The following is a 27277-nucleotide window of genomic DNA, read 5'->3' as shown; positions in this document are numbered from 1 at the left end:
CCTCCAGTGGGTGGAAGCAAGTGTACCCAAATCACTAGTTTCTTCCTGCTTCAGCTAGGAGAGGCTTTTGGACCTATTTTCAAGTGCACAGGTATCTATATCAGAAAAAGACATGCACAGTTAGTGCTGACACCATTGGGTCAGGAAGCAGAAACGGAATGAGAAAGGATACTGTGACATTCCCTCATGTGCCAGGACAGCCACTAAACTCCTCAGTGTGTTTTGTGGCAGAGAAGTGCAAGAGTTAGCAATGTATTGGAGCCACGAATAGAAGGGTCTGTCACTTCAGCACAAGGCTCAATTTAAAAAAAGGTGCCTGGGAGGACAGACTGAGCAAGTTAACTCAAAAAGGAAATCACTGTCGAAAATAAAAAAATAATAAAAAATAATATCTTATTCTAAAATAATTAATTTGCAGAAGCCCAAGGCAAATCCATCCCTGACAGCTTATAGAAGGTAGTCAGTGAAAAAAGGAATACAGAACTGAATGTTGTGTGATGAAAAGGTGCAGACAGGTTTCATAAATACAGAAGAAATTGTTCTGACATGCTTTTCCAGAACGACACAATGCCTGATTTATGATCCTATTCTAATATCTCGAACATCCTGCAAATATTTTATGATGCCTCTTCATCTGCTACATTTGGCAGAACACATGAACAGAGAGCCAGATTCTGCAAGCATTATGCAACCTGGATAATAACTACTCAATGTGAGCAAACTCCCTCGACTTCACATGAAACAGCGGTTCTGCCTGGTGTCAATGATGCTCACACAATCTGGCTCACACTCACTCACATCAGCACGACATCTGGTGATCCACATGACTTCAAATGGCTGAATCGCCCTCCTACATCCTCCAGGAGTGACGTTTTTGAGGATTATCTTAGGAAAGAGCTAAGAAGAATGCATACAGCTTACATATATGCATTTCAAATTCAATGGACTCTTATCTACTTAGGTCAAAATAGCTGTGTCAGAGCTAACTTTATTCCTTCTGTATTTAATCCTTTAAAGTATTTTGGAGGGTTTGTAACCCTATTCTCTAATGCCATGACAGTCATAAATACGGTGTAACAAGAAGTAATTTTAAAGGTGAAAACTAGAGACAGCATTCTGTGCTTCCCTTCCTGTCTGGATCAAATAAATGTTTGTTTCTTTCCGAAATACTCTGCTGAAGTTAACAGTTTCCAAGATGCCTTTACTGATTTCGTGGTCAATGTCACACACCATAAAGACAAGGAAAAAGAGACATGCTCTCTTTCACTAAAAAATAAAAACAAATGTAAAAATATTTAAAAATCAAGTTGGAAGAAGCCCGTTCCCACTATTTTTCAAATCTCAGGGAGTGTCAATCAAGATACAGAGTGAAAGGACAGTTTGCTATTTGCATAGAAGACACTTGGGGAACAGGCACAGATTATACCTTCTGGTGTGTCTTCAGAGAACACCATCAACAAAATGACTAATAAAGTTATTAAATACAGACTCTTTTCTCTATCATCTACAGTTGCTGTGAGAAAATTAAGTACTAGGGGCAGGGGATGGGCTGGCTTATCCCTTAAGAGCCTTTGTACAATTCTATGAACCTGAAACAAAGTTCAGTGACCATTTCACCACACTGTTGTACAGAAAAAAGTATATGACAGTTTTCACTGAATTCAGCAGGACTGGAGTCTGTACTGAGTCCTGTGGCAGCATCAGGCAATGGACACCACTGCATCTGTTGGAGCTTCGAGGCTTGACCTGGACAATCTGTTAGGACTGTTGCGATTTTCCAGTTCTTAACATTTTTGCCATTTGCTGGCAATGGTGGTGTAAAGGGCTCAGAGATTTCCTCTCTCACAGATTAGCCAGTGCTGATTTTCCTTCGGAATCTAATGCCCAGTCCTAATCAGGCTAATCAGCTCCTGGTGTAAGAGCATTAAAAATACCAATCTCAGAGAAGCTACATCTGCTCATAGGAGGACTGAATGTACTGCTATAAATTATCTGCTGAGAGCAAATCTCACAAAAAAAGTATTTTCCTGTCCTTCCTTTTGGCTCAGCCACAAAAACAACGCGTTTCCCTCATGTCACAAGGTGTGTTCTGCCCTCCAGTCTGTGAACTGGGTGACTCCAATCAACACAGGCCTGATTAACTGGATTATTAGTGTCCAAGAGATGGGCATTGCCTTCTGTTGACATCAGCAATGTCCTCAGTGAAAAACCTATGTGCAAGCATTTTCAGTCCCATCTGCTGAGGACCCAGCACACTGCAATGGAACATTTCAGCACATTTTGACACTCAGTAAATTACTAATCACTACTCAGAGCTGTCAAAGACCGAGACTAGTAAGAATCCCAAGATAAGCATTGGGGATGCTGGGAATAAGTTACTGATACATAGGATACTTTTAACTGCGTCTAGTTCAGTTAATCAATGGAGAGGTTTCTTCTCTTTTATCTGAAAGGGTAAACAGAGTCAAACAACATACCAATCAAATATATATATGTATTTTTTTTTACAGGCACTGTTACATATTTAGTATTTCTGATATGTAAAAACATTGCCAAAAATCTGTTCTTGATAAAAGAAAAGCTACCCAGTATCAACTGAACTTGCTCCTTAAAGTCTGAGGAATTTGATAACACGCCTATGAGGATGGAATAGAGAATTTTCTAGTAAAGAGAAGCCGTCTCCTTTTATATGGTAATGAACTGTTTTCTTCCCAGAGATGCCAATGGGAAAGAATGAATGGTTAATAGAATCCGTTAAAAGTACTGGGCAAAGAACAAATCATTAGTCTTCTAGTTGTGCAGAGGCAGAACCACGTTGCATTACACAGCAAGTCCTACAAAGACAAAAAGAATCAATACTCTCTACTCAAAGGTGAGGAACCAGGAAAACTTTCAAACCCAAAAGACATGCAAGATTTGAGAAGAATGGGGCAGAGGGTACCAAAACACTTGCCCACCTTGCTGAGTTGAGGATTGTAGAGATGCTTTCAAACTGTCACCTGACAGAGCGAGAAAAGTCCGAAAACTGTTTACATCTAGGGAGGATGGGGACATAAGTTTATACCGTTATTTGACTACCTGGTTTCACTTATGATTTAACTCTGTTTTGCTAATGGATGCCAAGAACACTTTGACCTTCTTCAAGGCCAAGAGGAACTTTAAGTGGTAATGGTTATCACAAAGAACAGCTGGTGAGAGGACAGCTGTGGCTCACCTTAGGAAAAACGCACAAACAATGGCACAGGTCAAAGATTAGAAGAGTCTCTTCCCTTATCCTGCTTCCAGGGTCAGTTTGGGTCTGGAAATAACACTGTTACCTCTGCCCTATGCACAGCCCCAGCTGGTCAGTCTGCCAGCTGCAAACTGGGTGCTGCCCTGTGCTTCTGCAGGCCATGCCTGAAAGGAGAAGACTATAGCGAAGCAACCACACAGAGTCTGGCCAGCGTTATTAACCCAGCTCTCTCAGAGCAGGATCAACTCGAGTTGCCCCAGCCCAGGAGCCAAATGAAGAGTGCAGGGGGGACTGAGCCATGGTACAAAGCAGTTGTACAGCTCTGTGAGAGCCATCCACGTTCTCAGAGGGCTAGCACACAGGCAGCCTAATAAACTTCACCAGGTGCAAGTTAGCTCCTGCACAGACATTTTCCACTACACAGATTTTCTGGCTTTTCATAGAATCATAGAATGGTTGGAGCTGGAAGGGACCTTAAAGATCATCAAGTTCCAACCCCCCTGCCATGGGCAGGGACACCTCCCACCAGACCAGGTTGCTTAAAGCCCCATCCAGCCTGGCCTTGAACACTTCCAGGGATGGGGCAGCCACAACTTCTCTGGGCAACCTGTTCCAGTGCCTCACCACTCTCACAGGAAAGAATTTCTTTCTTGTATCTAATCTAAATCTTCCCTTTCTCAGTTTAAAACCATTACCCCTCGTGCTATCACTACGCTCCCTGATAAAGAGTTCCTCCCCGTCTCTCCTCAAGGCTCCCTTCAGGTACTGGAAGGCCACCAACTGAGTTTTACCTCTGTTTCCATTAAATTCAATAATGGACTGTTAATTGGAGATAGAAATCTCATAGTAGATTAGCTTAACTTTCAAGTAAGCCAAAACTAATACTTGGTTGATAAATTTATCTATGTCAGGTCATGCAAATATGCAGGTAACTCATATCTTAAGCTTGCTATTCGGAGAAACTTGGTGTCTTAGACAGTTGTTGAAACATCTCCAACCAACAATAATGAATTCTTCCACTATTTATTTCTTAGTCTTCTCAAAAATTATTTGAGGAATAAAGGTTAAGAGATTTGAGCATGCTGCTGAACTCACACACAGAGCTGAAGGCATCAGCAATATCTACGTTTTGCACTAAGATGCAACAGACCAGCAGTAGGATGCATCTAAAATCCTCATCTCCTGTCATCTCCACATGTCCACTATCCTTCTTGCAAAGGTGGCCCGGGAATGTCCCACTGGTTTAACACTTCCAAACTTCTGACACAGACCTCCTTCTGCTTCTCCTCCTCTCAGATCTTTACCTTCAGGACAAGGTCAGACAGAGTAAACATCACAAAGAGACTTCTGCTAAATGCTTCTCAGGAGTAAGAGCAGGTGATTGAGGTTATTGGAACAGGTAGGGGATTTGGATTTAACTGCTATTTTTCTTACAGCATTTAGAGAAATGCTATCTGTCTTGGTAGTTTCCACAAACCTACTCATGGAGCACCACTAACAATTTCACACATTTTCTGACAAATAACAGAGGCACAGTTTAGTAGGTCACAGATTCAGTGGTTTTCCAGAACATGACAGATTTCTCAACTATGTTCTAGTTATTTCACCTATACAACAGCTATACTGTATGGACCGCTTTTCCCCACTATTTCCTTATTTTGCATGACTTGATTTCTGCTTTCTTTTTAGATCTGAATTACCCCAACCTAGAGAGCTGTTCCCCCATAAGTCCTTCTGCTTCATTGGTGATGTGACTGAAGTGAGAAAGCTGTATCCCAGCCTTTCCCTTTGCTGTAGTTCATATTAAGAGTAATTTAAAAAAACAAAACAAAACAACAACAACAAAAAAAAACCCCAAAAACCCCAACAAACCTAGTCATTAACAAAATTAGTGAAATACATTTTTCTCCAGGTACAGACTAAGACCATTACAAGGTTTCTTGTCAGCTCTGCATGCTTTTTCAAACTTTCTATATCATTATGTGTTTATGGTATTTCTCAAATGATTTCTGTGAATGCTTTAAATAATTCCTCATTAAATCTACTGAGAAGCTAAATAATGGGTTAGTAAAATAGCAGAAATGAAAATGATAGAAGCTGAAAATATGTATTCAGTTCCTTTCTTTTACAGACAGTTCATAAAAAGCACATTTAGAAAGGTTTGATGATTCATGAAATACTTACTCATAAAAGACACACATTTTAAACATTTCAAAAGAGGAAAAGAAAGGTCTTAAAAATACAGATATTACCACACTTTTGTCTTGTTCATTACTCATCTTTCATAGAAACATGTGTCTAAGTTACATTTCAAATGGCCACAGAACATGTCCAAACCAAAAATACTTGAAAATACTTGAACAATTTTAGAGGTAAAGAAGGGCCTGATCCAAAACTTTAAGTCAGTGGGAACTGTAACTTTAGTAGGCTTTGGAAGAAACAACATAATGTACAACTATAAGCTTTCATAGCCCTAAAAAATGCAGACAGGGAGATACTTACAATGAGGGATACTAGTCATGATTAAAGAATTGCTGGTGAGCTCACTCCATACATCACAACATCCCAAGGAACTGCTCTATTAGAGAGCTAAAATATCAGCATGTCTAATTTAAACAGAGACTCACTTCAGCTTTGCCTATTTTATGAGAGGAGAAGCACAATATTGAATATTCCTACATATTTGATGGTAAAAATCAATAACTCATGAAACCACATTAAACCTTGTCATAAAAGAAGATAAAGATGGATGGCTTTTGTTACCAACATTTTCAAGAGATTTCAATAGCTATTTTAGTTAATCGATAACACTGGATTCCAAAGCCCAAAATTTTCATAAAAAGCAATAAATATCTGGTAACACACCTTAAACATACGATGTGTCACCTGCATACCTGTTTAGTTAGAAATAACCAGAAGGCTGAGAATTTACAGGAGAACTTCAACAAATGATGCTAATATTAACCATTCCATCCAGCAATGATGTCATAACTTAGATACAGAGAGAAAAACGTCAATAACCTTTTAATGAAAATATACAGCGGTACGGCATGGATATCACTGCAATCTTTTATTTTATTTTTTTTTAATGTTTTAACAAACAGACTGGGGCTTCTATTAAAGCAGGTTTTATTTAAGAACTGCTTTCTTTACACAGTGAAAAATACAAATAGAAATTAAATTAAACTTATAGGACTGCAGTGAATTCATGCCATAATAGCTAAATTATATTGATCAGCATGAAATGTATGGTTTTGGTCTCATCAGTGATAGCTGGTAAGAGCAAGAGAGGAAAAGCATAGAGCAAAAAGGTCCTATTCACAGTGGCACCAAGAGGTAAAAGTACATTTAGCCAGCTGACTTCTTCATCAGTTACAGCCAACTAATGTCCTTGGCAAGGATACTGTTCTTCAAATTCAAAACGGCCTCCACAAGGACAACGTACCGTGCTTGAAATGGCATAAATATGTAATGCTCATTAAGCTTAGTTAAATGAGCATATCAGATGCAGGACATGGCCCCAAGAGCAGGAATATATACACATGTTTCTGTATATATGCACTAATACTGCTCATTAAACAATGAATACATATATACACAAATATGGCATGTTTACAAAACCCACAGAAAAATAGAACAATGCAGAACAAAAAGTGAACACACATAATAAGTTAATAACAGCTGAATTATCCTTTTTTTGTGAAGAGCATCGTGTTCGGGTAAAAAAAGCTACACTTGACTTTAAAAAACCCTGCTAAAATTACATAAAATCCTTTTTTCATGGAGAGCAGAGACAGATTAGACCAATACTGCCTGACTCCTGCAATAGCCAGCAGCCTGCCTGATTACATACGCTCAGAGACATCTTGCTGGTACAGGATCACCATCAACACAGGTACATTCCTGGTAGGTAAAAATACAACATATTCATAGCCGAGAACTCAGAAGAATCATCCATGGATCTCTAATTAGGTAAAGGGAAATGTGTACTCTGTAAATTCGAGTTGCCAGAATAAAGTTGTGGGGTTCTTTAGAAATAATGGTTCTGAAGAATTTTAATGCTCTAGCTGCTTTGCGTTGCTTAGATGAAGTCAAACTTACCTTACTATTTATAATATTATATGGTTGCACAACTTATTTAGTAGTGGTGGCTCAGTTAATCAACTACGTTGCTTTTCAAGAGTAAACTCTTTCACTTAACGTACAGACTAATCCATATTGGTCATGAACTAGAACTCGATTATCTTCTTTAACACAAAATGAACATAGAAAGAGGTACCCAGATTCTAGTCATGTTGATTTTCTTTTTCCTTAATCTATAAAATTCCTTCACAAAGGAGAAGTAAGAAACATTTAAAACTGTTCACTGGGTGACCTCAGCAATCATAAAGCACAGAGCACTCTCCTGGCAAAATTCAGGTCTGAGCTGATGGTATTCCTCAAAGGACTTCTTCCACAATAATTTTTAAAAGAAGGTGTGCTCTCTTCTGCGTTCAGATTTCTAACAGTCCTGCTATTTCAAAATTGAGAAGCACATAAAAAAGCAAAGTTGAGGTACTGAAGTAATGTTTAGAGTAGTAAGGTTTAGAAATCCACAAGGAGTTTTCTGATGGAATCACGAAATTGTCAGAGTTGGAAGGGACCTCTAGAGATCATCTAGTCCAACTCCCTGCTAAAGCAGGATTGTCCATAGCACGTTCCTCAGGACTGCATCAAGGCGGGTATTTAACACTAGTTAAGTAACCCCTTGGATGCTAGTTAATCTGTTGACATTACTACTTAAGCTCAAAAGCAAAGCTGGAACTATTTTTCGGAAAATATTCCTAAACAAATGAAAAATGCACACAGCTAAAAACTTTGAATTCAAACCCTTTTCACCATACAATCAAAGCAGACACAAACCTGCTACCAAAAATGTAATGTCCCTACCTTCCAATGCTATAAGGGGCACAGGCTCATCTCTGCAGAAAGCCTCCACTGTGGAGAGTAGGGTCACCCTGAGCCTTCCTCGGTCATTTTCCCAACTTCTTCATCCAAAAGGGAAGGGTACAGACAGCTTCATTTCCTACCATGGGCTTCTACCCATAATATTCCTTTTGAAGATGCTCTCCCCTACCTTCACACTGCCTAAACAATGTGAAGAAGCAAGAAGCAGGAGCCGAAGCCAAGAATCTTGCCCCATGTGATAAACTCCCTTTTAATATTATTTTAAGAAAAATATGTAAGAACGAACATGAGCTTCTGATTACACTATGAAAAACTTTTTACAGAATATTTCTGAAAATCGTATCTTAAATACTACACCTGGAAAAAGCTCAAAATCCAGAAAGAAAAAATTAAAATAGCAGTAGAGTATATTCCTCATCCTTTGAGCCAGAAGAGATTACCCAACACCTCACATAGCCTACCAAAAGCCCCTAACTCCCTGTAATGCCAGTGACCACCCTACTCCATAGACTCTTTACTCCTTGTTGTGTTAAATTGTGTTTGTACTACAACAATCAGATCACAGCATTCCCAGGTTTCTAACCTATTCTCCACAGGTGAAACTACTTCCAGCGTAAAGGACAGTTAACAACAACAAGTCTTAAGCAATTCCCCTTGAGTCCCAGCTTAAAGACTTAATTGGAAGACTTCTTAGGATCTCCGTATTTGGGTGACTGATTTTTTCATTATAATTTTCCTTGTTAACTTTAAGAAATAGTTTCTACCTACAGATGCTGTAAGTTAGCATTTGGAGATACTATTAGGGATACTTTATAGGAATCTCCTTTGGAATAAAATTTCTGTAAATTACGTTATGTTTTATGGCAAGAACGCAAACCAAAGCTAGTCATTTGCATTGTATTGTTATTCATATTTAATTTGCCTGTAAGCATACAGGTACAGCAGAAATTAATCTTGGATGACTTTTATATTAAGAGTATATACCATATACTCTTAATTATGTATGGTAGTGGCAAGCTTAGTGCTTCAGCAGTTGGTGTACTATGATATGGAATTCTTTGTACTGTCTTATCTTCCACATTTGTCCCTTCTTGTGAGAATTAAATGCCATTCTGTAAAACAGCCTTGAAAGACACCTGAAAAGCAAGCAAACTTTCAGGTTTAATGTGCTTTCAGAAATGAGCAACTCCCCAAAATTACCTAATTTTGCAGTGGTTTTTATTTTTACAAGTTTTAGAAGAAACTTTTTATGGAACGGTCTTGTAACAATGAAGAACAATAAAATCTAAACCCTAGAGAATAAAAACTTGGGACTGGAATAAACAGCATAGTTCTGTTGAAACATGTGAGGTTATGTCAACTAAATATGTGACCTCAGCTGGGCTTTGAGAGAAATGTGTTACATTTTAAGGCTACTTCTCTTTTTCTATTTTAATACAGTAAAATATATGACTGTACAGAATTCTCTAGAAGGGAAAGGATTGCTTATTATGATCTTATGATCTGATTTCCTAGGAAATATGAAATAGTTTACAAATCAAACTATTTTCCCATGTGGGATTCTTAAATATTGAAATCTGCCCTGTGGTATCTACAAGCATAAACCATATGGAAAAGAAGCATCTACCACAGTTTGTTCAGGGGGTGTTTCAAAGAAGGAGAGACTCACAGGTGGATCGTAGTTGCCCCTTTAACCAGCCCTGTTTAAGAGAGACCACTGCAGCCATTAGTTACTCTCCATCTCATAGGCATGTAGGGAAGCTCTTTTCTTCAGGTGCACCATCCACACAAGGATCTTAATTAACTTAATTTTAAGCCAAAACTTTGCATCCAACTTCTAGAATTTCCATGCTAAAATAACTGAGAAAAAAATGGTAACAGGGCACCTACAGCAAACTTTTTCTGACTTTTTCTTTCCTTGAAGAAATCAAGAGAAGCATATTTCCTATCTGGGACTGTGGGATATTAAGGGGCATCTAGTGACTTTATATTCAAGGAGTTTGAATGCAATTGCACAGGGAAGGTCATTCTAATACAGTGTTACACACCGTAAAATCCAGGCTTGGGCTTTCTGTATACCCTGACTCCATGTAGTTAGGAAAACAGCCACATGCAGAAATGGGCTGGAATTGTGTTGGGCACATGCCAGGTGGTTCTGTCTGTCTGCCAGAAGAAAGACTTTACAGTGTAAAAATAATAGAATTTCTAAATAATAGAAAATAACAGAAGAAAAGAAGAATCACACAGAAAAGCTAAATGCTAGAGGAAATGAAACTTGATACTTTGGAAATGGACTGAGTGGTATTTTTAGCCACAGTGGTTAGGAGCTACTCCTTCAGTTAGAAAGCCCAGATCAATTTATACTGTCACAGCTTGATGTCAGAGGGATGTGCACGCTGATTTAAAGTTGAGAGCAGTTAAATGGAAACCATGTAGGACATGACAAACCTCTTTTTTGAGAGGTCTTTAATTCAGCTGGTCTTTACTAGTGAGTCTTCAGGCCAGGGTCTTCCTCTGAAGAAGGTAGCAAAAAGTAATCCCAGGTTTTCCCTTCCAAGAAGCCAGCAGCAACCAAAGCTGTGGCCAGAGCATGGTGAAGGCAGCCTCTTCTGTCAAGCACCAATAAGTCCAGAAGAAAGTGCAAGAGAAAGACAGGCACAGCTTGCCTATTGCATGGGGATCATGGGGCAGGGGTGCCTTTCTGATTTCTCCCTCTGCCAATTTCAGTTATTTTGGGTCTTGGTCTCCATCAGATGCCTTCCCAGCTACAGTCCCCACAACGCTTGGATCTAATGAAAGGGTAGGGAAGCCTGTACATCGCATGATGAAATACTAATGTGAAGGAAATAATTCACAAATCTAAAAGAAAAATAACCAAAAAAAAGGAAAAAAACACCCAATCAAAACCTGATTCCATTTAATTTAGGCTTGAATAATTCTTACTCCAATCCTGAGAAGACAGCCTCAAGCCAAGCTATACTCTGCTCCATAGTGTTTGAATTTGGATGCTGCTCTTTTGCATCCTCTCTGATGAAGAAGCAGGTGTGGGTTGGTACATTTCTTGCTGGCTTGCTTGACTGCACAAATCATCTGAGAAAAGAAACTCTTTCTGATACATGGCTTTTAAACATTTTCTATAAAAGCAGCAGAATAACATCCTTCACTGTTCTCCTTTCTTTCAGGAAACAGACAATTAGACAGATGGCAAAAAGATCGTACTTAGTGCATCATTCCTTTAATCTGTTAACAACAGTAAGAAATCTTCCAGAAACTGGCAAGAACAACACCGAAAAATTCCCTACCTAATCCTCAACCTGATTCTAACACAGACCCTGCTAGTACTGGAATCTGAGCACTCAGAAAGATCTCTGGTTTGAACCTGTCAGTCTCACAGGCTAAGACTAAGGCCATGTGATGGCAGAAAATTCTGACAAATGCCTTCAGAAAGCTGGAACTGCTGTAGATTCATGAGGACAACTGTAACATAAATTACTAATGCTGTCTCAAGACCCTTATGTTCTGAGTACGTAGAGATATACCTAAAGTGCCAGGTAAGACTCCAGATGAACATTATTTTCTGGAAAATTCTACTTTTCAGGCTGCTTCATCCTTTGTCCTCTATTATGGGGAAAAATTAGAGACTGTGTCAGTGTTTCTCAGTCTGTGGTCCATGCATCTCTGATGCTCCATGAGATCTCAGATGCTGGTCCATGAAAATAGTGGGGAAAAAAATTAATGTACGAAGGCACTCAGGACCCAGAGCCCCAATTCAAAATCACATTTTACTAGTTTACTAACAATTTTGCAATACAGTAAGTTGTGTTTGCTTATCTGTTGAGCACAGTTCTTTTTTAAATCACTACTCCCTCCAACCATTAAACTGCATTTTCCATATACAGTGAGGGTTCTTCACACAAAGGTCATCCAGTCCTTGGATTTCAATCTGCTTCTGCTTGGCCTGGCACTCTTGTAAATTGTCCATGGGAAGTACAAGTACAGTTAGAAGACTCTTGTAAATTTTACATTAGAAGATTGCCAGTTTGGGGCCTAGATCCTCACATTTCCAAACCGGGGAGTTTGGCTATACAGAAAATGCAAAATCTAGTTCTTTAAAGAGATGTAAGTGTTTGTCAGAAAGAAAATCATCCTTATTCTGTTGTAGGATGAAGAGGAAAGAATACAAGAGACATTGCCAGCGTTTAGGAAACAGATTCCTGTCTGTGGGGTAGAAAATGAGCACATAATCTTCCATTGCAAACCAAATACAAAGAAATTGCTGAAAGATCAGGGCCATTTATTTTATATATTTTAAAGTCTTTGTTTCTTTCCCTCTCTCCGTCGTCTTCTCCTAGGAGCCAGCTCTTTTATTTATTTACTGCAACACTCCTTAGGAAAATGTCTTGTTTAGACTCTCTGCAGTTTTACACTTGTCCTCTGAGTGGGTGTTACTTGCATGGCACTACTCAAAGGCGGCTGCGATATTGCTGGCACTGAGTGAGAGATGTAATGTACTATAAGGTATTGCTCAGCTTTCCAGAATAAACATTTACTTGAGCAGAAACCATTTTATGGGTTTTAGCTTTCATATTTTCTACTTATGCTTTTTGTGTAACACATTTCAAAACAATGAAAAAAATTGCCACCAGACAAGAGTGTGCACATTTAAAGGCTAAAGGTTCTGCTCAGGCACAGAAATAATTATTTAGCTTTTCTGTCAGGAGAATATGTCACAACCTTTGAAATGGCATTCCAGTTTGCATTTCCTTTCTACGCCTTGTTTGAAGCAGATACTACATTTTGGCAGGAAATGAAGAGCAAAAGCTTCCTGCAAAGATAAACTTCATGACTCAATTTGTATAAACCAGAGCTTCTGTGAGTTTAACTTTACCCTTTAGAGAAACCTGGTTGAATGCTCCAGGGTGAGCAGAAGACGGATGCTGCGTAGGCCCCTTGCACACTGCCAATCGCTCCTTCGCTGGTCCTCACACATCTGATTCCTCTGTCCCGTTGGGTTTGTGTCTTCTGTGGGGACCACCAACACAACCACCAGACCAGGCACCACCCAGGCACAGGGGTGCAGCCTCTGTGGATGCCAGCGGGATGGCACCCACCTACATCACAGCAGGACTTTCCCCACTGCATCTGGAACTAGTTTGGGCCGCTGCCGGCAGAATGTCGGCTCCTGCCACGGGTGACACAGGAGGAGACATTTTGCTTTTCAGGTTTCAAGAAGGTGCCCAAATTAGATTGCATCTGCAGTACTGGGAGGGTCCCCTGCTCTGCTAACCACTCAGCACCACATGCACCCAAGGAAAAAATGTTTACCTGGTGTGGCCACGGTTAACCTTTTTTCCTTGCTGAGACGGTGCCCATGGATGAATTCACTCATGGAAGGGGGGCCCCTCAGAAGATATGATTCTGTGGAAGCGGGATGAGGGGGGGCTCTTAATAATTTCTGGAGGTAGGTCCCTGAAGTCCTGGGATGGCTCTGATCACAAAGGGAAGGTGAGAATAGTCTTGCAGGAGATCCAAGAAAAATACATATGGAAACAAAAGAGTTTTACTTTAATTACCTTTCAAAGCCTCATGAATGACAACATCATGTTAATTTTCTTAACAGGTAAAAATCAACTAGTGTTGCCACCCCATGTCATTTCCACAGCAGGGCACCTTGCCTGCACTGGAAATCCTGGTTCATATTAGGGGAGGAGGAGAGGAGGTTGAGTTATATCTCAGCATCCTGGAGTCGACATGTACAGGGCTCCCTGAGTGTTCTCTTGGTTTTGCATTGTGACATACAAGAAAAGCATACAAGAAAAGCATACAAGAAAAGGGAATGATTGTCTAGGACTTCTCTGAGAGAGAATCCTTTTCATCTTCAGAACCGTGGAGATCCCCACACCTACAGAGCTTTGGCAGGACAGTCACAAGACAAGATGAGAACTCACTGCTTGAACAGCGAAATATTTGCATTAGGTTACGAATGGCAGCCATCCCCCTTCAAAAGGTTGCTTGCTCCCAAGCAGAAAAATTGATCTGAGTGGACACATCCATATTCTTTTTGCATTGATGAAGAACAAGCGAGCACCAGAGCTTAACAAAGAGATGCCGTTTCTTGTATTAAGCACTGAAATGCTCATAGAGTACAATCCTTTTTTTTCTTTAATTCAGATGCTCATTATGGAAAACCTTAAGGAAAACTTAAGGAAAACTTGTTAAAGAAAACACATTCACACTAATATCAAAGACATACAAGATGCACTGAGACACTGACAGAATATAGTTCAAAACACTGCATTAAGGAGGAGGAAATAACACAGTGAGTAGGTGGATCAGAACCACATGTTGCCAGACTTTGAATTTCATAATCATATCCTCCCCGCCTCCTTCTCCCCACTCAAAGTATGAAAAAAAATAATAATAATTATAATGTTTACAATTCAGTGAACGACTTTAATGAAAGTCTGGCCACTGCACTGTACTGTAAAGATCACTGCATGCATACCTTTTCCTCTGAGTGCCACTGCTGACCAGTAAGTTTGGTTGCTGTGGGCCCTGACTATGCAGGAGGAAAGTGTCTATGCTTGGCACGGTGGCTGATGCCTCCTCACTTACTTTAGGGCTGCCGATCTTGCTCTTTCCAAGCTTGCCTTTGCTGCGTCGGGACTGCTCATGGTCGAACTCTAAATCCTCCAGTCGCTGGGTCAGGGCAAGTTTTTGCTGGATAGCCATGCGCAACAGAGAGTTTAGGGTCTTCTTCTCATCCTCTGCAGCTGCTAGCTGCCTCTGCATCTCATCCAGCTGCGTGACGTACTCATCACACCTGGGAACACAAACAAGGCAGAAATCTGTGGAATCTGTCCAAGAAGCAGCCCTACCGGTGACAGCATTCCCAGGCCACAGTTAGAACAACAGGTTCAGATCCATGTTTTTGCCAAACCTACTCCTGAAAGTAGACAGCCTGATTTCTTCCATTCCCACTTTGAATAAATTTGGACTTGGATCTGAATGCCAATACTTCCAGCTCAGCAGGAGGACCTTTATTTAGAATATCAAAGTAGTCTATGACAACATGGTACGTTTCTAAAGCAGAGAACTAGCAACTGGAGCGAAGGTTTGAGATTTTCTCCAGGTTGGACCACAAATAACAATTTTGGGGGCTGGTTCAGCTAGTAACTCACCAGTCTATTAATTATGTCTATTAATTAGGTAATACTATTTTTCATAGACAGTAATATCTACTTAGCAAAATGTTACCAAAAAATTGTGAAAAAAAACCCCTGCAAATAATTTGAACACTCGACCCACCAGATTTTGTGAAATGAGAAGCCCTCAGTTGTTTGCCATTGTGTTGAGGTTTAACCCCAGTCAGCCACTAGGACAGCAGCTACTAGAAAGAAAATTAACTCTATCCCAGCTGAAACCAGGACACATTGTTGACTGATTAACGAGGTAGTATTCAGGAATACTGAATCCCTCACCTGGAAATTATTCCACATTTACTGTTGAGTCTCTTGGAGGTGTGCACAGGTATCCATTGCTATGGCAACCTACTCCTTTTTAACCCTCAGCCTCTTCCATCTGTGTAAAAATCTGTATCTTTTTAATTTGCTTCAGATCTCCAAGACCAATTTTTAAATAAAGCCACCTTTCTCATTATTTTGTTAGCATTTAAGACTGAATTCAATTTAGTCTCACTTCAAATGGTTCCTAAAGTTAACAGGAGGAGCAAGACATTTCAGGATGGTCTTAGTCACTGTTTGAAGTGAAATAGCTTCAGTCTGTTAAAAACAGACCATTTAATCAGTAAAAACCAGGAGTGATAAATGTATACCAGTACTGAAATAATTCACAGGTAGCAGTGCTGTCTGACCATCGGATGTTTGTGGCAACATGCAAAAATTTGTCACATTAAATGATGCAGTTTTCGTCAAATCTCCTCCCCATGTGATCTACATAAATCTAAATAACTTTGCTCTGTAATTGCAATAGTGTAATGGATGATGGTTTGACTTTATCACTGTCACTCACAGAAAACAAACATAGAAAGTAATTTTAGCTTTCCTTCTCAAAATGTGTGATGTGTGAGAAAACTCCTGAATTATTACAAACTGAGGGACGAGACTAATTTCTCTGTAACTTTAATCTTCTCCTTGAGAAACAGAAACAAAGTATACTCAAAAATTCATAGTTATTCCTCACACACAAACAGTCACATATATATATTGCACTCTCCTTTTGAATAATTCAGGCACTGGAAGCAGAATTACCAAGTCAGCCATAGTTTCATCTAGTTTTATCTACAGTTTCAGTATTATCTGTCTTCTACAGCACCTTAATAAGCATGACTGTCTTTATTCAAGCCTTGAGGAAGAGAGATAGTCCTGAAACACTGCTTGGCTCAGAGCCAACTTGCACCCCTATTTCTGCTCTAAGCCATGAGATGTCTATTGATGCTTTAGCCAGTTTCTTTGACAGAGACATTAGAATGAAATCAGCATGCTGGAGATTAAATTCAAGTCGTTTGAAATAGGAATTACTATAGGTTCTGTGTTATCAGAGTTTTAAAGACTCATTCTTGTAACCAGATGGATCCTGTATCCAACCCTCTCATTCTCTCCTGCTTTCCATTTTGTCTGGAAGACATCTTTTTTTTTTCCAAATACGTTTTCTGTAGAAAATTTTTTAAAGTAACACTAGCAGCAACACCTGTAGCATAGTGCCACTGGAGGAACAAACTGCCTTGCTTTAGTGCACCAATAAGCCAATTTTTTTGGGGGAAAAAGATTGGCTTTCCTCATGCCTTAGGCTGTGTTTTTGGTATTTAGTTATCTGCTTTGTAAAAAAGCGTAACTGAGCAGTTAAGAAACATAAGCTCCCTGAGGGGGATATTACTATAGCAGACTTAGACAAACCTGCTTTTCGTTACCTGTTATGAACTAAAACAAGCTGGCCCTAGAAACCTGGATACACTAGATGCTGTTAGCTGGCCTCATACTCCAGACAAAACCAATCTTGTTAATACTACATTTTCCAATTGTTCTGATTAATTATATGCCCTTCCTAGATGTCTCTCCGTAACAGCAACCCTGCATTCTTGCCAGTTCACTGCAGTGTTTGGGAGGCTCCAGTCATCTGACCTCCAGCACAACTCGAAGTTTCCTATTATTTTTCACAAACATGTGGTCCATTGTCTCTGTGTTTTGTTGCTCAAGCATGTTTGGGGGCTTTTTTTTTGAGAAACAGTGTTCAGAAAGGTTAAACCTAAATCAGTGAAGTAAAGTAAAGGCCATAATTAACTTTAGAAACTGCTGAATTAGCAGCTTCTGATCTCCTTGAAGTCTGCAGCAGTGAAGGTTGTTCTAGGCAGTGGGATGTTACTACTGCCTGCAGCCATGGCATTTCCCTTCACTGAAATGTTTCCTGCTACGTCCAAGTGTGGAATAAAAAGAGAATTGTTTCCAATTAAAAAAAAAAAAAAAAGGCATTACACACATGCATATTGTCTTTTGCCCACACATTTTATAAATAGTCATCAAGTCTCACAGCACACCAAGGAAGAAAAAGGTTAAGAGCTCCCAAGAGAGATGAATTCTGGCACAGCACAGACAACTGTGGACCAAGCAGGGCTCCAGGATGCACCAGGGCTCTGAATAGGTTTTTCAGAAGTACTCAAATAGTAGTAAATAAGAAAGTTTATGTTATGTCCGTGTGAGTCAGAGTTCTTTCCCAGTTTTCCCCTTGCCCCAGGACTGGTGTATGCTGCAAGTGACTATTAAATAAACAGCGCTGTTACCTCGCTGTCTACTGGTCTACTTATTGCCAGAGCAGAGATCAAGATTTCACCTGTTTTTCACTTCTCTTGTCTTAGAAAGGAAGCAGGCAGACACATAAACCCCCTTATTTTGTATGAACTGATCCAAGAAGCTTATACAGGAGTTAAAAGGATTTCTAGTTCCATCCATATCCCTCATCTAGGAATGCAAACCAAATACGGAGTCAGGCTTATGTGTTATTTAGGTAACATAAATCATAGCAGAGCTTGAGCTAAAACCCAGGGACACTGACAGTGACAGATCCCTGCTCCAGTCATATAAGCATAATTCCCTGCTGTTCATAAATGTTTTCTCATATAGGATAGCTCAAGGATCTGTCTAAACTTCCTAGTCCATCTCTTCAGCACACTTTTTTTCTTTAAATATTAATCTTAAGAAAATGTCTTGATGGATGGAGAATAAAACCAGTGCATGCAGTGTCAGGACTGTGGCAATATCATGAGTAATATTTCTTTCTCTTTCGAGTATCTTTATTCAGGCTGGGAAAGCAAGTATGTGTAGGGACTCTGTAAAATTAGCTTTCCAAATCCCTTTATGATTCTGCTTTAAAAGTAGTTTCTTCTCTCTTTCAGCACTAGATTTCTCTTCCTTTCCTCTCCCAGGGCAACCTCTACTCCAGATGGCAAAACTAATGGTTTAAAGAGTATATTTTTCATTTTCCCTCTAGATGAGTCCCACAGCTCACACCCTGGGTCAGCGACTTCAGGAGGGGAAATGACAGGAGGGGCAGTAAAGGCAATCACGATTTTTTCTGGTCTGGGACTACCAGAAGCAGCTCAGTACAAAATAAGCAGGCTAAAGGCAGGAGCTGCAAATCTGATGTGGAGCCCATGGCCCTGGCATCAAACAAGAACTTCAGCTCTGCTCTGCCAACCCTACGCATCCCACAGAAAAAAAGGGTTTATACTCTGTTGCTCTTTTTCTAAGAGAGGCGTCTGAGGGAAAAGAGTTCAAACTGTACTGAGGACATATTCTTGACAGGTCTAAAGTAATTCAGGGATCAAGGCCAATGAAGGGGGAAGGAGGAAGCTGTACAGATCAGAGCCACAGAGATTTTGGATTGGGAAACAAACAGTCCCAGACGGGGAAAAAAGCAAAAGTAGAGGTACAAGCAGGACAGAAGGACTTTTGAGGGCAAGAGAAGAACTTCAGGAGTGGAAGGATGCACAAGTGTCAGGGAAAATCACAGAAAAAGAAGGGCTCCTGCTTTCTGCATAGGACAGCTTTAGAGAAGCGTCCTCTTTGCTTTTCAAACCAGAAACAGTAATGCTGTGCTCTCCTTATAATGTGGTATGACCTTTATCCAGTGCATCTGAGGAAGAAACCACACAGTTCAGCACCAGAATGAACATCGCTTTGGAGACCAAATGGACAGAAAGGATGGTTTATGAAGAGAAAGAATATTGCTCTATCAAACAGTAAATGAAATAATTTTCAGATCTAACTCTAGTATCAGAAGGACGTTCTCTCTACAGTACAAACTCAGGCATAAGTACCATGTGATGCAGGATAACCATGGAAACCACTGTTTTACTCAACAGAAGATTAAATAATTGCTTTTTATAGAATCATAGAATCATAAAATTATAGAATTGTCTAGGTTGGAAGGGAACTTTAAGATCATTTAGTCCAACCATCAACCTAACTCTGACAAAAACAAAAAACCATATCACTAAACCATGTCACTAAGCACTATATGTCAATCGGTCTTTTTAATACTTCCAGGGATGGTGCCTCAACCACTTCCCTGGGCATCCCACTCCAATGTTTAATAACCCTTTCAGTGTAAAAGTTTTCCTAATATCCAATGACCTTACAGAATAATCACCTTCCAGAATGTGTGTGCATCAGCAAATAATTTGAAGGACAAATATAGTATGATTTATGCACATTGGACCCTTGAACTGGTTTTATACAGGTGTACAAGATGATGGAGTAATCATATGAGAATGTTTCTTCTTCCTCAGGCAGTGGAGGAATACGTAACGTAGTCCTGAATACACCAACCAGAGGAAAATGAGTTGTTGTGTCTGTCACCATGATCTGGGACCTCTTGGTAGAACCAAATAGTACAGAATGGATTTTATCCCACACATTGCCTAGTGCAATGATTTTTCAGGGATGTGTGGTTGGACACCTGGGAAATCCATTCCTGATATACATGAAAACTGCTCTAATGTTGACTCCTTAAATTTTGAACAAGAGACATGAACAAACCAAAGTCTGACATTTTGAGCTTTCATCTCCCTTCCAACATGGGGTTACTTCTAACTGCACGATATTTTGTCCAGCATGACTGCAAATGAGACTCTTAATTGAGCTATAGACATTTGACTAGTGTCCTCATCACATTATTCTTAGTTGTGATTGAAATTATTCCTCTTCATAGAGTCAACTGCCTCTAAAAATTGTCTGCTATCCTGAACTGCCTTATTACCAATATATGCAGTGAATGATTTTTATAACGGTGTTCAGAAAATACCGGGCAGAACTTATGACCTCAAGGGCAGGAATATATTATTTGTGTTGCAATATGCACCAGCCGCTCCAAATCATTAGTCAGGATACCACAGTTGTAGGACTCATATAGATCTATAAATGCAACAATGGGTCCTCAAGTTTGTATTCTAAATCTAGGAAAGATTTAAGTAGTAATATACACAGTTACAGGGGCTGTCAGGCAAAACATGTGTGATTGAAAGGATATTTGGAGTATCTTAAATGAAGAGCAAGTCAGACACCCTGTCAGCATGTGAACATTCCACACTTCTTCTAAGACATGCCTTACTGACATGGGCTTTTACGTTATTTTCCAGGCAAGATGAGGTCTTCTGTAATCAAGCTGTACATCTGAAATTCAAAATGTTTGGAATTTTACTTGGGACTGGGGCAGTAATAGCCTTGTTTAATAAATGCCTCTCTCATGTTTATGGCAGTGTAATTACATGTTCAAAAAATGTAAAATTACTTTTTGGGCTACCATTGCTGTATTAAAGATCCTTCAAAATCAGTATGAACTTGTCCTTAGTACATGCCATTCTGAACTTATGATACTTATGTTTCTGGGAAGAAGATTATGTTGAATTATGGCATTATGTTGAATGTTGCTATTGCATCGAATGTTACTGCATGTAGAATCTGACAGTTCTCTATTTTCAAACAGATTTCTTTTCTTGAACAGACATCTATAGTATATCAGCTCTCTGTCAGTTAAAAAAATATTATTCCAAATGGAGTATTCAGAAAGAGTTGATGATTTGAACATTTAGGAAGATTGATTTAATTATAATGGCCATTAGATTCCAGGGTAGGGAAGGGAAAGGAATAATTTACAACAGAAAAATCTATAGGAGCCCAATGATGTGCAAGACCTTGCAGTGAATGATTTTTATAACTGTGTTCAGAAAATACTGGGCAGAACTTACGACCTCAAGGGCAGGAATATGTTCCACAGGCCATGCAGTGAGTGTTTAATCACTACTGCATGGAGCTTACCAGCAGCAGTAGATGCTTTGGGTGGGATTTATCTCTACTAATATTAGACATTTACAAAGTGGAAATCTGTAACTCGGCCAGTCACCCAGATTCCCTTTGTAGTTCATAGAAGAGAAACAGAAGCTTCTTTGCATCCTATACACAAGATGGCTAGAAATGGCATCGAGATGACTGGCACCCTTTAGGCCTAATTCTCACAGAAAAGATGCCATTGTCTGCCACCACCTTTAGGATATGCCTTAAACCCAACTAAAGTGCGTACTCAGGATGTCCAAATAGGGTAAAGAGCCTACAGTACACCAATAACCTAACATTCCCTTTAAGTAGCAACTTCTAAATCTCTGCAAACTTATTTTATCTTATAGGTTGATTTATGCTCCATGGAAGTCCATTGTTTGCTTTATGCTCATGATATCTCTCCTCTCCTCTGGAGTTATCTCCTAGAGTAATGAGCTTGGAAATAAAGATTCACACCTGCATTTCTGAAACACACACACAACTTTGCTTTCTTGAAGAAAATCTTTAGATGCCAATGAAATCAATGGAGCTACCTTTGTTCACACCACCTGCTGAGTTGGTTCTTCATTTCCATTATGGCACTACACGTACTCTTCTGACGATGAACCTATGATGAATTTGTACACAGCACCAATGTCACGGCATGTAAATGTCCCTTTTCCTTCCTTCCCACCTCTCCCAGTTGCTGCTGCTGTCACTGTCACTGAGCAACAAAGGACCTTAGAAGGCTGGAAGAGGTGAGATGGCACCTTTATACCACAGGGAGCACTGGAGAGATGTTGGCATGAAGCATGAAGAAGTCTTATCACTGAAGCACAAGCAAGAAATGTGCATTGTGTTTGACCACAAGGGAGAAAAAAAAAGCCTTGATATAACAGAATAATTTCCTGAGAATACAAATTTCCTTGCTTATTTGGGAGTTAAGAATTTGTTGATGAAAACATTATCTTTAAAAAAAATAGTTTTAGGAAACCTTTTAAAAAGCAGCTAAAATCAAAAGCTCTTCTGAATAAGGTGCGGGAGAAGGATAGATAAGAGATAATTAATTACTGTCCTGCCAGGAGGAACTATGTTACAGAAGAAAAGTGAAACTTTTATCCTGTGAAGGAGAAGATAATAAATTGAATATCACAGCAGGATAAAATAAGAATTCATGCTGGAGTGGGAAATTGAAGTGGCCTCACAATTACTAGTGCTGGATTACAGCATACACTGGTTGATGAAATAGATTTTACTAGTGCTAAGTAATAAATCTTATGATAATGAAAACATGGGATTCTGAAGATCATCATTAACCATACGATAGCTTTACATGACAGAATACTGCATACTCCTGAACGTGAAAATCAGCCACATCAATCTACTACTTCATTTCCACTTTAAAAAGCCCTATAAATGCAAATACACTGGAAGTTGATATTGGCATTTATAACACTTTACTCAAGGTTGTATTGACATTGCTATTCTCCAGCTTTATTTTCCAAGACACCCATCTCACTAGCACTTGAAAGCTTGCGGGTTTTGCACAGTGTGCACTCTAAGACTCATTCACCTTCATCCAGAAAACCTCTGACCTTGCAGAAAATAATTTCTCTCTCTCCTCCTACACACCCAACATACACAGCTAAGTCTGTGCTCACTTAACACACACATATTTACTTTTACAGTGCTGAGCCAGACGGCAAAAACGTTTCCCTTACCTGGTTGCAAACATTGCTCTCAAGGATGAGAAGGTTGCTGCATCTTCCTTTAAAGCCTTTAATTCATTCCGTAGTTTGGTCATGGTTTCAGTCACCATTGCTTTTTCATTTTCGTATTTATTCTTCAAATTGGCTAGTGCCACTTCAGCTGTCTGAAAACACAAACAAGGATATATGATTACGAGACAGATATCTGATAACAGCTAAGATGCCACATTTGAGTTTACTTCTGATTTCCTTCTTAATTCACAAGGTAAAAGGAGTTAGACCTGACTTCACTGCACCCTTTAATGTCGTCTTTTAGGCTTCTTTCCAGGAAAAGGAGAAAGGAGTTGAAAGGATAAAGCCAATTTCAACGCACTGGCAACAACTCGACACCTTAAATGTCTCTGCAAAACTGTGCAGCTGTATGCTGAGGACTCAAGCAAGTAAGTTACTACAGCTTAAGGAGATGCTACCACATCATTTGACACACCATGTGTGTTCCCTGCACACACAGTGTGCACACACAGCGCATAAGACTCAGCCTCTGCAGCAGAGGTGGAAACTAATGTGTTCTGCCTCATGCTTCTTGCCAGCTGAGGCTTTCCCCAGGTGAGGTGACTGCCAGGACTTGACAGCTCATGTTTATGTCTGAGCACCGGCAACATCTACGGTTGGGCAAACCAGCATTACTTTGGCAGTTTTAACCACTACAAAAAAAGAACAAAAACCACGTGTAAATTACAATTTCCACTTAACAGGAAAGCAAGGCTTTGTAGTCATCCTGTTCCTTCATTTTTTCTGCTTCCTTGTTTCTTTTTTCAATTTCATCCATTAAATTCCTTTGAACTACTGCCCTACTGCTTTTAATAGTTACATTTGTCTTATTTTTGCAAGAGTTGAGCCTTCTGCTTTACCTATGAAATTTAGTATCCCTTTGAAGTTATTCAAAATATATAGTTTTATAAAGGCTTTATACCTAATACTGCTCTGAGACACTTAAAATTGCCACTGAATGAGATGAAGAAAAAAATGTTTCCTTTTATATTTACTCAGAGGGGGTTCTGGTTATTTTTTCACTTCATTTAGTGGATAACAAGTTGCAGCATTTCCTATAGGCAATCAGTTTCCCCTGTTGATCTTGTGGGTTCTTGAGCCATCACCAAGGGAGAGAAGTATAGAAGAACATTAGTTTAAAGCAACCAGCAAGGGAACATGACAAAAGATGCTAATGGCCAAACAGTTGGATACCTATTTTAAACTCAGTTTTCTGAAATGCAATACGTTTCCCACTAATAATGCCTCTTAACAAGAGGACATATTATCACCTCCTACTAAAAAACAACTCTATTCATTTGAGTCTGGGGAAATAGTACAGTTAGAAATGGCCACATTAAAACAACTTTTTTTTCCAATTGTACACTCACCAATAATATTTTCTCTACTCTCACAATAGTCACCTGTCATTTTAAATAGATAGATTTTTCCATGCCAAATTTGAAATCATCAGCAATACACGTTAAAAAAATCAACTAGTTAGGGATGTATTCAAATAAATATGGCTTTTCTCAACTTGCTGGCATATGCTTTGGCATCATGTAGGATCTAGACAGCATCCTACACTTGGCATGATAAAGAAAAAAACGTAATCTTTATATCTGTTTTCAGCCATGAGCAAAAATGTACACTCCTAAATTAACTTGGAGAAGAAGGATTAACTATGTTTAAAACTACTTTTTGAAGGGAAATAAAGGAAATAGTGCATCAGAGGACAAATTCCTTTCTAACAGATATGATTAAACCATATTTATTTAAGAATTATCAGGTCACTAATGAGGCAGAGATTATTTATGAGAGCAGAGGTAGATTCTATAGCTCAAATTGAGTTCTGCTTTGCTCCTAAGACAGGAACTCATGTGTCTTTGCTTTGTAAGAGAAATACAGCCTCATGTCCCTTAACCTATCATACCTGATCTTCGAATACAGAATTCATGTAAAGATTTTCCTTTGTTTAGGAATTAAAATGACTTAAATATATGTGCCACATAATGCTAGAAATTAAAAAAAAAAAGCACATTACTTTTTTTCAGCAGATTACATATTCCATGTAAACCAAATAATCTACACATCACTCAAACCATGCACAATGATCAGACAGGTCATTTTGATCTGTATGTTTTAGTCCAGATGTCAGGATAAGTTAAATGGACAGGTAACACTACTGGATGAAAAATAACTTAGAAATATAATTTAGATGGTGCACAAAGGTAACAGAGGAAGTAGTGTGTCAAATCCTCAAACTTTTTTTTTTTTCTTCCAATTAGAGTTTTCCTCTCACGTCGTTTCTATATGAAACAACATATAGAAAAGGAAGCATAAATTTTAAAACTTGTTGGAAGTGCCTTCACAGGCTGTCGAAGGTCTCCCTTATGAAAGTCCTATAAGTGAAGAATGAATAGGCACCAGTGCTCCACTAGTGAAGCAAATAAAACTAACAAGAAAGCATGTTAAGTGGCAAAAGAAAGAAGGGGAGAGCAAGAAAGGGTAGCTTCTGTTGGAAACCTACAGCCAGGGTGAGCAGAGCATCACTTGAGCGTGAGGCTCAAGAGATCCTTGTAAGAGCTGTTGGGCTCCCGACTGCAGATGCTCAGGTTACTACAGCTCATCGGTTTGGGAGCTGGATGCTGACTGAAGCCGATTGCTGTCAGACTCCTCGGCTCTGAGGATGACATTTCACAATGCAGCCGAGTCGATCTATATTGGCTAGGTGCCACCAAAAGAATAATTACCCTGCCTTTCCCCATCCCTACCCTTTGCAGATCGGGTGGTTTTCTTCCGTGCTTACTGTGAGCCAGTTTGGGGAGGCTGAAGAGGCAGAAAACTGACCTGAAGCACCCTGAAGCCAAACATGCCATGGGGAGAGGGGCTGAGGGGAGAAGGAGAAGTTGGACTTCATCTTTCAGAGGTACCTATGTGCCTGGTCACCTCAGCTGTACTGCTAGACTGTGCCAAGAGTAACAGGGACAAAACGAGCTGAAGCCATAGTTTCATCTTGCTCCTCCTCCAGCAGCAGCTCTTGTCTAAATTATTTCTATTTGTTCCCCCTCTCAGCCAATCTCCAAAATTGTGCCCATTGAACCACATACGTGTCGCTGTGCCTGAACCCAGTTCTGTGGGATAATCCATACTTTAAAGATCTGGGGTGAACGGTGTGTTCAGAGAGTGCTCTGAAAGGAAGGATGGGGCAACATCTCCAAGTAGTGGGTGCCAGAAGGAAGCAGCCAGCCAGGACCCAGCTTTGTTTTTACCAGCTCTTTCCGAAGCATTTGGTTTTAAGCTGTGGTTCACTACAAAACTGTGTCAGAGAAATTAGTGGAAATTCGCTCCACATAAAAAAAATGCAACCTCTGAGCAACACACATGGAAATGGGCAGCACAAGAAAAAGATGAAAATGCAGAAAAATGTGTGAATACTCTTCAGTGAAGTAAGTAGTGCAATAAGGAGAGGGGCTAATGACACTCCTGTCAGGAGACCAGTTATGCCTGGGCAAAAGAACTCCCCAGCCACTCAGCAAGGCACCTGTAGACACAGGACCAATGGAGCACGTAGCATTTGCTGTGCAGAAGAAGTCACCTGGAGCTGACAGCAAGGCTGGGAGGGAGCAGAGAGCTCCAACGCTCAGACTCCTGCGGAGAGTGAAACTATGGAGGAACAGAGAGCTGGGGCACACTGAGCTCAGCATCCCCCTCCCCAAAATCCAGCCTGAGGGGCACACACCCAAGCCCCAGGACCCAAGGTGCTACCAGAGCTAACGATGACCTCTTCATCCTCTTCCTTATCCTCGCTGAAGAGATGTTTGCCCAAACCCAGCTGCCTAAAGGTTGCCACTTTAATCCTGAAATCTGTAAACAAACCTGATTTTCTCCACACAGATTTCACAAGCTAAGAATACTTTGTGTCTCATTTACCTTACATTAAGAGCCTGAGAAGCAAACCAAGCTAAAACATGGTTGCTGAAAGAATATTAAGTCCTACAGTGGTAAGTACTTTATTTTTTCCACACAGG

At 39.8% G+C, this 27277-nt stretch overlaps 1 protein-coding gene across 1 annotated transcript in view; it reads right to left on the bottom strand.

Annotated features, from left to right (window-relative positions):
- The window catches only part of BICD1 (bicaudal D homolog 1 (Drosophila)), a 145126-nt gene that overhangs the window by 13004 nt on the left and 104845 nt on the right, over positions 1 to 27277 (bottom strand). Inside the window, exons 6-7 of the mRNA XM_014937227.1 lie at positions 23229 to 23380; positions 14795 to 15002 (exon numbers count right to left, since the gene is read on the bottom strand). Of these exons, the coding sequence (XP_014792713.1) occupies positions 14795 to 15002; positions 23229 to 23380 (360 nt within the window). The remainder of the gene's footprint in view (positions 1 to 14794; positions 15003 to 23228; positions 23381 to 27277) is intronic.

The sequence above is a fragment of the Calidris pugnax genome, unplaced genomic scaffold, assembly GCF_001431845.1.
Source record: "Calidris pugnax isolate Ruff unplaced genomic scaffold, ASM143184v1 scaffold1, whole genome shotgun sequence".
In the NCBI taxonomy this organism is placed as follows: Eukaryota; Metazoa; Chordata; class Aves; order Charadriiformes; family Scolopacidae; genus Calidris; species Calidris pugnax.
This window is presented reverse-complemented; position numbering and strand designations above follow the sequence as displayed.